The sequence below is a fragment of the Solanum lycopersicum genome, chromosome 8 (assembly GCF_036512215.1).
Source record: "Solanum lycopersicum chromosome 8, SLM_r2.1".
In the NCBI taxonomy this organism is placed as follows: domain Eukaryota; kingdom Viridiplantae; phylum Streptophyta; class Magnoliopsida; order Solanales; family Solanaceae; genus Solanum; species Solanum lycopersicum.
The window spans coordinates 65,434,845-65,445,867 of NC_090807.1; the positions used below are offsets into that span (position 1 = coordinate 65,434,845).

The 11,023-nt window shown below is 35.4% G+C and overlaps 2 protein-coding genes across 2 annotated transcripts; both read right to left on the reverse strand.

The window, feature by feature from the left end:
- Positions 1-3,176: 3,176 nt before the first annotated feature.
- Positions 3,177-5,642, reverse strand: P69A (subtilisin-like endoprotease). The gene has a single exon (NM_001247328.2). It carries the CDS (start codon positions 5,580-5,582, stop codon positions 3,339-3,341), a length of 2,244 nt encoding a protein of 747 aa, NP_001234257.2. The 5' UTR covers positions 5,583-5,642; the 3' UTR covers positions 3,177-3,338.
- A 2,794-nt stretch (positions 5,643-8,436) lies between these two features.
- Positions 8,437-10,794, reverse strand: p69d (subtilisin-like protease). The gene has a single exon (NM_001402851.1). It carries the CDS (start codon positions 10,782-10,784, stop codon positions 8,541-8,543), a length of 2,244 nt encoding a protein of 747 aa, NP_001389780.1. The 5' UTR covers positions 10,785-10,794; the 3' UTR covers positions 8,437-8,540.
- Between the last annotated feature and the right edge of the window lie 229 nt (positions 10,795-11,023).

Below are 11,023 nucleotides of genomic sequence, written 5' to 3' on the forward strand. Positions count from 1 at the left end.
CACCATTAGAACCACCGCAATCACCGGTGTCCCACCATTAAAGTATATTCCATTTTTTCTCGAGCTGCAATCATTCTTCTTCTCTATACCACCTTGTTTTTTAATTAAATATGCATCACCATATCCACAATGCTGTTTTCCTTTATTTTTTCGGTCATCTTCTTCCCCTTTTTTTTTTCAGACCATCATCTTTTTTCTCCTTTTTTACTGGTCATCGAACACCACCTCATTTTTCTCCAAATTTATCATCGTCAATATCTTTTTTTATTTTTAGCTTTTCAAACAATCAATTACAAATTTTAATTTGTTCATTAGAAAACAATGCCACCAATCATCTTTTTCTTTATGCCAAATCAACTCAAACATGAATTGAATCTAAGCTTAAAAATAAAACATTAATTAGATAAAAAGAAGTAGAAAAACTTAGGTGATTTAAGTGTTTTTTTGAAAGAAAAAAAAAAGGAGGAAGAAGATGAAGTTGGGGTGGGGTGGGGGGAGGGGGGAGCAGGTCTGAGCGGAGGCAGGAACATACATACTTTAGGATTTTATTTTTTTTAATTATAATTATTTTTTAGCAAGAAAAACAAATTTAAGACACGTGGCTTCTTTTAATTAATTAGTTTGCCATGTCATGGCAAGTGCATCACACACACTTGACATTTTTTGTTGATTATCAAAATGTGTCTAATAGGAAAATTTTTATATAAGTAAAAGTGTTCAATAGGTAAAAGATTAAATTGAGATGTCTAAATGAATAATGAGGACAACTTTAAGGGGTCACATATGACTTTGGCCTAATATGAAGTATCACATAAGAAGCATGAAGTGTTGTAAATTATGAATAATAATAATATTAAAACATTAGAATGAAATACAATATGAACAAACAAGAAACGTCAACATTAAAGCATAATGAAACAATATAAGAGACAACAGAATAGACCATGGTGTGACGCATTGAAGAGTATGGGTCGAGGTTTAATCGATTATGTTTGCATATTTCAAGCAATGTAATGTTGTTAGTATTTTATGATTTATAAATAGTTCATTATTTGTGTTAGAATGAACATATATGTATATCATACCTAAAACATCCTTAATGTTCTTTGTGTATGTTCCATTGTGGCGTTTTGGTTGCTCGGTTAGGACAAGTACTTTTGTTGTGGACATAGATATCCCTCTAGAGAGTGCCACGTACAATTGACCATGTGAGAAAACATTTTGAGGCAAATACAATTCAACAATTGGAATTGTTTGACCTTGCGCTTTATTTATAGTCATTGCAAAGCAAAGTCGTATCAATTTTGATGGTGATGAAAGCAAGAAACCTGTTAAAAGTATTACAACATAAAGAGATAGTAAATGTAATTTCCAATGAACTAAATTAATAAAAAAGAAACAAATTACTGCATCGAAAGTATTACAAACTGAACGACTTCAAAATGGAAAAGTCTTTGGCCGACAATCTTTAGACTTGTTATGGCAGAACGTGGATATTGCCAAGAAAAGCTGAGTATTGGAAGATATTACAACAATAAAGCTCTACGACTAAAGCTTTGGCCAATTAGGAAGAAATCACTTCAATTTATAAGAAAAAGTCATATATGTCTCTTCTGTGTTAGGATTGTGACAATGCTAATTAATTAATGCAAACATCTTGTAGTAATATGGTGTTTCTTGTGGTACCTTACCATACATGATTTTGGTAAAAGCTAATGATGTTGTATCGTTACTGTTCTAATTGTGGACCGTATTGAAGTTTTATGCGAAAACAAACCATAGACAAACAGTATTGAAGGTTTATGCAAAAGCAAATCATAGACAGGTGGTGAAGTTAGTTTGTTGTTTAGAAACTTTTTTTTTTTGTAATATGCGTAGAGCTGTACTATACCCTGTATTATGCTCGTTACTTATGGCCTTGTGATTTAGGATAGATATTCAACTAAGTATAGAGGAAAATTACAATGAAATTTCTTTTATTAGGAAACTCACAATGTCAACTATTTCAAAACAAACGACAAGCTCCTTGCGGAACAACAAAAAAAGAGTGTCTGAATTAAAATCAGGATTTTTTAGGACTATCTGAATCTGTGGAGGATCGAATTAGTGCATAAGTTTGAAATAATCTGCTGTTAGAAGCTGCATATTAAAGAGAACCATTAGGCACAATATTGCTAACTACTTTTGCATTTGACAGAGATCCCAGCCATGCAGATCACTAAGCGAAGAAATTGATAATAACTGAAAATCCATGCTTTCAGGCAGAATCAAGAATGAAAAGATAGAATTTTACTTTACTAACCGTACTTATTCATTAAACAACAATTTGAGGAGTACTTTACTGTCCATATTTTTTTTATTCAACAACAATATGAGGATTTTTTTTACCTGATTTATTTGATTGAGGCACAGAAACGATAACAGATTAATGGGCAATAACAACTTCTTGGAGACATTTATATAGACGCCTGAAGTATCTGAAAAGCCTGCTGAAGCTGAGTGTTGGAAATTTTTTGTCCCACTGATCGAAGAGTTTGAGCAGAAACTTGGACGAAGAGGATGAGGCAACGTTTAGTTTCTGGAGAATTAAAGCAGCTACTCTACGTCTCTGTTACATTGAACATGAGGCAACAGTTAGTCTGTGGTGAATTTAAAGCAGCAACTCTACGTCTCTGTTACATTGAACATGAGGCAACAATTGGTCTGTGGAGAATTAAAAGCAGCGACTCTTCGTCTCTTACATTGAACATGAGGTTAAGGCTGAGGCAACGGTTGATGTGTGAAGAAATAATTTAGATATCATCAGCTAATTTATAATAAATTAATTTATTAAAATTATAGAGATAAAACAGTAAATTAACTTTTGGGTTAAACTCTTCAGATTTATAATATGATATGATTTGGTAAATAAATAAAAAGATACTAACTCAAAAGCATTTATATGGAAGGTACCAAAATATTATGAGGGTTGAAGGTGGGGGGTTCAAGTGTGGTCAAGACTCAAAGGATGGGGTTTAAGAAGATTGTTTTGCTAGAGAAAATATTTTGATCGACCAATCAAACATGAAAAAAATTGAAAACAAAAAATGTTCTGCCGCCACCAAAAAAGTAAAAGAAATGATAAAAGGAAAAATTGATTACTATCAATAAGGATATGCATTTATTTTCTTCAATTAGGTGTGAACAAACATTGAAGCAGTATTTAATATTAAAGACCAAATAATTATCAATATAGTACTGTAGTTTAAAAAAAAAAGAAGAAGCATATAGTGGAAAGAAACAGAACTTTCACTATAATCAAATGTTTGAGTACTTTATGCAGTTATATAGCCAAATTTTCATTGGATCAACAAAAGTGCAATTGGACTTCTCACTGAGTGCCTATTAGAAGTCCACTTCAAGAATCCCTCAATAACCTCAGTGTTTGAGCTATTAGCTGTCTTGGAAAATGTCACTTGGTATGTCAACTTCTGGTTCAACTCGGAGAAATTTAGCTCGGAGGGTTCAACTTCGATGGCAACGCCTTCTGGTGAAGCTACCTCCACTTTGTAAGATGATTTAGCATCACCAACATTGGTCACAGTTCTGGTATATGTCTGAGGAGTTGATCCAAGGTCGTATATGGAAAACGAAGGATAGTTTAATTGTGCTTCAAGAATACTTTTCACCTCCGAGCAATTCACCTTGCGTTGTAACAGGTTACCTACCTGCCGATTTGTGTAGTTCAAACCACATAAATAAGGTACATAGTCCTCGAATGGTGTATCATAAACTAGTCCTGGATCATTTGCCCTCGATGGATTAACATGTCCTGCACCGATTGCATAAATGTCAGCAGGAAGGAGCCTTTCGTCTAGTATTGGACTGTTGGCTAGGTTTAATGTGTCAGCTGTTGTCATCATTGCAGACTTAATAGCAGCAGGAGACCAATCAGGATGTGTGCTCTTCAGCAGAGCAGCTACGCCACTAAGGTGAGGGCAAGACATTGATGTGCCTGATATGATATTGAATGTGGATTTGGTGTTTTTGTTATCATCCACAGAGGTAGGCCAAGCAGCAAGGATATTAACACCAGGACCGATTATGTCAGGTTTCAAGATGCCAATACTAGCTCCACTTGGTCCGCGAGACGAAAATGCAGCTACTATGGGAGCATTTTTATCTCCAATTATCGTTCCTTGGAACGTGATTGTAGCAACAGGGTTCGATGTTGAGTTCATATAAGCAAGGATTTTTGTTCCATCTGCATCAGAAATATCCAATGCTGGAAGCACATGAGCATCGGCTGATTTAGTGACACCAGAACGCTGCTGGTTGATTATAATCATGCCAACACCTCCAGCATCCTTTACAGCTTGCCCTTTATCAACCCTCGGAACTCCACCACCTGCCAAACATATGACTATCTTTCCTCTTATAACGGGATCAGTAAGTGACCCTGATCTGCAATAAGGTGTTTCAAATTCGTCACTTGCATTTTTTCCAGCATCAAATAGAGCGAAGAATGTTGAGTTGGAAATCTTTGGACGATAAGCAGATTCTCCTTCAAATTCCTCTCCATTTCCAAGCTTAACAGTAGCTTTTAGCTTTCTATCTTGAGTGCTAGCGCCTACTGTAAGAATCCACGGGGCTTCATTTCCTACTGAGCCAGTAGAAGGACCATTATTGCCGGCAGAGCAACTTACAAGAATACCTCTTTCTGTTGCACTATATGCCCCAAGAGCAATAGGATTACTATAGAAATCACTCGAACCACCTCCACCAAGAGATATAGAAAGGATATCTACGCCATCATCTATAGCTGCATCCATAGCAGCTAAGACATCAGTGTCAGCACAACCATCAGAATTACATACCTTATATACCGCTATGTGGGCAAAAGGGGCAACACCAGCAGCAGTGCCATTAGCATTACCAAATACATTGGCACCATTCACAAACGCTCCAGCTGCTGTGCTTGCTGTGTGTGTACCATGTCCATCATCGTCTATCGGGGAACCATGGCCAAGTTGGTAAGACCTGGCTCCAATGAGCTTGTTGTTACACTTGTTTGTGAAATTGGACTCACAAACTCCTTTCCACTTAGCAGGCGGAGGAGGCATCCCAACGTCACTAAACGAAGGATGATCAGGAAGAATTCCAGTGTCTATAACTCCGATAATCACGCCTTTTCCATAGTTGGAATCCTTCCATACACCCATGTTCTGCTGCAAACCAAGAAAGCTTGAAGTATGAGTAGTATCCAAGGACAAAGTCCTCTGTTTCTGAGCGGAGACAAAGCCGTGTATCTTCTCCATTTCCTTCACTTGTTCTGCAGTTAATCTTGCTGCAAACCCTGTCATCACATTGTGATAAGAATAGATCATTGTAGCAGCCTCTTCATTTCCGCTAGAGCTGATTGCGGTAGTAGTTTTAGGCAAAAAAGAAAGGTAATAGCTATCTAAATCCGTTAACGATGATTGAGTAGAAATTAGGCTTTCGGGGGATTCAACATGGACTAGATAAGTCTCGAGATTACTCTGAATAGTAGGCCATGGGAAAGAGCAAAAGATGAAAACAAGAAGGATTTTCAAGAATCCCATGGCTTGCAAATGGTATAGTAATAGTACTTAATAATGTTATAATTGGAAAATGAATTTGATGATCTTTTGAGATTAGGAGTTATATATATACATACATATATATTGCTTTTATACTTGGAAGTATACACATTAATTTTTTTTTGCTCCACTTGCAAAGTCATATTGATGAACTCTGAGTGTGATGCGTATTAATTGTTTTTATGAATGATTAATGATTATTTTCATCTAACTTTAAATCATCAATTGCAATCTCTTCTTTTTCTTTTTTGCGTTTAATTGCTTGGTTGAATCACAATAATTAAGTTCTATTTATTATCTAATATATGTTGGAGATATATTGTTTTTAGATTAGAAAAGAATTAAGCAGGGCATGATCTAATTCCCTAGAATTAGGGCAAGTATTTGAACAGGATATATCTAGTTATCCTGTTCAACCAACTATAGTAAGAAAACATTAATTCTATTTTGATTAGGTGAGTAGAAGTTCCTATGAAATGGGGTCAAATAATTAAATGGGAAAACCCTACCAAGGTTCTTTGGTAGGTGTATGTATTTAATGTCGGTGAAGATAATATTTTGTGTGGTGCAGATAGAACAAATTCATATTTTGATAATTCGTTCATATTTTAATGAGTTGGGTGAGTGATTTTTATATGCATAATTTCACATAGTGTTAAGACGTAAAGAGTATCTTTTAACGTATTTGTCAGCTTGTGTTTATAGGCAAGTGTTTAATTGGAAGACAAGTCCCGTTTTCATTTTAAGATAACGGTTTGTTTTACTAAATTTTTTCTCATTGATTATCTATGTTGGTATTTCAATCAAAAGGTCTTGAAAATTATCCTTATTAGGTTATTTTCTTGATATTTCAATCAAAAGATAACTTGAGCAAAGTTTAAAATATTTGAAAAGCAAGGAGAAACTATAGATTATTTGTCTCCGCGAAATAAATAGCAACATTACACTTCAATCAAAATGAGTAATGGTAGCTTGTTTCACTAGAGCAATTGGACTTCTCACAGAGTGCCTATTAGAAGTCCATTTCAAGAATCCCTCAACAACACTATCGTTTGAGCTTAATAACAGATAGTATTAAATAAATAATATTAGTATTTACTGTGTACTAATTCCAGTCCTATTAATCCTAATAGGACTAGAATTAGTACACATTTGTTGTCTTGGAAAAATGTCACTTGGTATATAAGATTTCGAAAAGTAAATCTTCCGCGAGCAAATTTATGCCCTCCTTCGGATTTCTCATCGCTTATTTTTATGTTTGGACACCATGAAAATGTTGCTAATATCAACCATATTATTAACTAAAAAGATATTCAAATATCACTCACCATTGGTCATCTTACGATATTTTTCCTTGAAGGAAAATATCATAACGTTATTGAATTTGGTGGTCCGTCTTCCCTTCCTATCGTAATGTGACATCAAATAAATTACTTTATCTTAAATTTAAGATCCATATTTTTATTTATTATTTATTACCAACTAAATGTGACGCTCAAATTGGTATAGAAAAGTCTACAACTTTTTATAACGACGTGGCTATAGTGGCAAATCAGTGGCTGTTGTTATCTCTCTTAAAAAAAAAGTAATTCAATAAAAATAAAATAAAATATCACTACGTAGTAATCGAGTTATGAGACTCAGTATGAATTAACAAGTTTTATGTTGATACATAACTCTACTTCAATCTTCATCTTTTATCCGAACCTGAGACCGATAATGTAAGGAACCTCACACACATTGAGTTTTGGAAAAGAAAATCAAGTTCTAAAAATAAAAATATAATTGGAAATTGATGTTTGAAGTATTAAGGGATCTAAAAAATAAAAAGGGGAAACCCTACCAAGGTTATGGGTAGATGAATGTATTAAAATTTAATGGATATATACTTTATAACATGTTGCCAATTGGTCAATCCTATAGCGCACACTATTTAATACTCGCTCCCGTAATGTTACGTTTATTGAAGTTAATTTAGCTAACCTTTAATGTTGAATCAGATTAAATTAATTAAAACAAAGATATTCGAAAAGTACAGAAAAAGTATAAGATACAATTCTTCTTATTTTAATATGAAAAGATATATATTTTAAAATATTGATAAAAGTTTACGTAATTTAATAATCGAAGAAATATGAACTATGACAAGTAATTTGAGAAGGAAGGTGTAACTACTAGTAGGGTATATGACAAGTGTCAACATTAATGCTAAAGACCAAGTCCACTTTCCAGAAATGGGATCATATTTATATCCCCTGTGGGACACATTATTGTATTATGAAAGGAAATTTTGTTGAAATAAAAATTGGCTTAAACTATAGAAAAGTTTTATTAATCATAGTTTTGAAGTTTAGGATATTATATTTGACACAACAACTAACAGAATCATGGTAACTATAAATTAAAGAGTTGTGGTAGGATGGACACCCTTCTACAGGTTGTCGTAGCTCGCGTTTTGGAGATTTTTTTTTTGCCTACTATTTAAAAAGAGCTTTTGTTGTGCAGTTTTTGGATATTATTTATAAAATTTCTGATTTCATCACTTCAGTTATGAGGACCGCCGTTTATTTTAACAACAAAAATAGGGAGTTTCTTTACTTAAATGACTTACGACCAAATTAATCACTTTCTAAATCCTACATTAAGGACTAAATATTTTGATAATTTTAAATTGTGTTTGAGCCTTGAGTATGAAAAAGTCCTCGAGAGCCATCTCACTCGAGTTTTACGTGATGCGAATTCATGGTACAAAAATTATTTGATTTTCAAGGTTTAAAGAGTAAACATTCATTAAGCCCAATTACAATCATATACTTTCCTGGAGAAGTAAAAGATGTGACATAAAACATATACTGGAAAAAAAAAACAGCAATCCAATATGATTAATTGTGAATAATTTCTGCACTTATTTTTACATTTTAGATTGAAAGCATTTTAGTTTTATTCAGCAGACACTCTAACTGCAATTGGACTTCTTACAGAGTGCCTATTAGAATTCCACTTCAAAAATCCCTCAACATCACTGGTAGTTGAGATATTAGTTGTCTTGGTAAATATCACTTGATATGTCAACTTCTGGTTCAACGTTGAGAAATTTAGCGCGGAGGGTTCAACTTTCACGACAACTCCTTTTGGTGAAACTATCTCCACTTTGTAAGATGATTTAGCATCACCAACATTGGTTACGGTTCTGGTATATGTCTGAGGAGTTGATCCAAGTCTGATGGAAAATGAAGGATAATTTAGTTGCCCTTCAGGGATACGTTTTACCTCCGAGCAATTCACCTTGCGTTGTAACACTTTACCTACCTCCCGATTTGTGTAGTTCAAACCACATAAATAAGGAATGTAGTCCTCGAATGGTGTATCATAAACTAGTCCTGGATCACTTGCTCTCGATGGATTAACATGTCCTGCACCCATTGCAAAGAGATCAGCAGAAATGAGCCTTTCGTCCAGTATTGGACTGTTGGCGAGGTTTACTGTGTCAGCTGTTGTCATCATTGCTGACTTAATAGCTGCAGGAGACCAATCAGGATGTGCGCTCTTCAGCAGAGCTGCAACACCACTAAGGTGAGGGCAAGACATTGAGGTTCCGGATACTATATTGAATGTTGATTTTGTGTTTTTGTTGTTATCCACGGAGGTAGGCCAAGCAGCAAGGACGTTAACACCAGGACCGATTATGTCAGGTTTTAAGATGCCAGGACTTGCTACGCTTGGTCCTCGTGAGGAAAATGAAGCAACTATAGGAGCATTTTTGTCTCCAATTACAGTTCCATGGAAGGTGATTGAAGCAACCGGATTTGAAGATGAGTTCATATAGGCAAGAATTTTCTTTCCATCAGCATTTGAAACATCCAATGCAGGAAGGACATGAGCTTCAGCTGATTTAGTCACACCCTCTTCTTGTTCATTGATGAGAATCATGCCAACACCTCCAGCATCCTTTACGGATTGTCCTTGAGCAACTCTGAGAAGACTTATACTTCGCAAACACAAGACTATCTTACCTTTGATAGCAGGGTCATTAAGTGAGCCTGGACTACAAAAAGGCGCGCTAAATTGATCACTTTCATTCTTTCCAGCATCATATAGAGGGAAGAATGTTGAGTTGGAAGTCTTTGGATGATAAGCAGATTCTCCTTCAAATTCCTCGCTATTTCCAAGCTTAACAGTAACCTTCAGTTTTCTATCATGAGTACTGGCACCAACAGTGAGAATCCACGGGGCTTCATTAGCTACAGTGCCAAGCGACGGACCGCTATTGCCTGCTGAGGCACTTACAAAAATACCTCTTTCTGTTGCACTGTACGTCCCGAGAGCAATACCATCATCATGGAAAGGTTTTGTACTTCCACCAAGGGAGATTGAAAGAATATCTACACCATCATCTATAGCTGCATCCATGGCAGCTAAAATATCGCTGTCAGAACAACCGCCATCAGAACTACATACCTTATATACCGCTATGTGGGCTAGAGGGGCAACACCAACAGCAGTACCATTAGCATTCCCAAATATATTAGCACCTTTCACAAAGGCTCCAGCAGCTGTGCCTGCTGTATGTGTACCATGTCCATTATCATCTATCGGGGAACCATTGCCAAGTTGATAAGACCTGGCTCCAATGAGCTTGTTGTTACACTTTGTGGTGAAATTGGACTCACAAACTCCTTTCCACTTAGCAGGCGGGGGAGGCATCCCAACATCACTAAATGAAGGATGATCAGGAAGAATTCCAGTGTCTAGAACTCCGATGATCACACCTACTCCAAAATTGGAATCTTTCCACAAGCCCATGTTCTGTTGCAAACCAAGAAAACTTGGAGTATGAGTAGTATGCAAGGAGAAAATCCTCTGTTTCTGAGCAGAGACAAAGCCGTGTTTTTTCTCCATTTCCTTCACTTGTGCTGCAGTTAATCTTGCTGCAAAACCTTTCATCACATTGTGGTAGGAGTAGATCATGCTAGCAGCCTCTTCATCTCCACTCGAGCTAATTGCGGTAGTAGTTTTAGGCAAAAAAGAAAGGTAATAGCTCTCTAAATCCGTTAATGATGATTGAGTAGAAATTTGGTTTTCAGGTGATTCAACATGGACTATATAAGTCTCGAGATCACTCTGAATACTAGGCCTTAGGAAAGAGCAAAATATGAAGATAAGAAGAATTTTCAAGAATCCCATTGCTGGTATAGAGTAATTGGAAAATGAATTTTATGAATTTTGAGATTTAGAACTATCTATATATATAATGGTTTATTCTTGAAAAGTTCACATTTATTTTTATTTTGCTCAACTTGCAAAAAAAATCAATTTGATGAACTCGCAGTTGAAGGCTTATTAATTGTTTATGAAAAGCAGGCCCTTTGTTTGGTTAGTATCATTATTATGGAATACCAACATATGTCAGGAAGAAAAAAAAA

Excerpts from the sequence above, each read along its gene's own strand:
- p69d (NM_001402851.1), bottom strand. The coding sequence starts at position 10,784 with ATGGGATTCTTGAAAATTCTTCTTATCTTCATATTTTGCTCTTTCCTA.
- P69A (NM_001247328.2), bottom strand. The coding sequence starts at position 5,582 with ATGGGATTCTTGAAAATCCTTCTTGTTTTCATCTTTTGCTCTTTCCCA.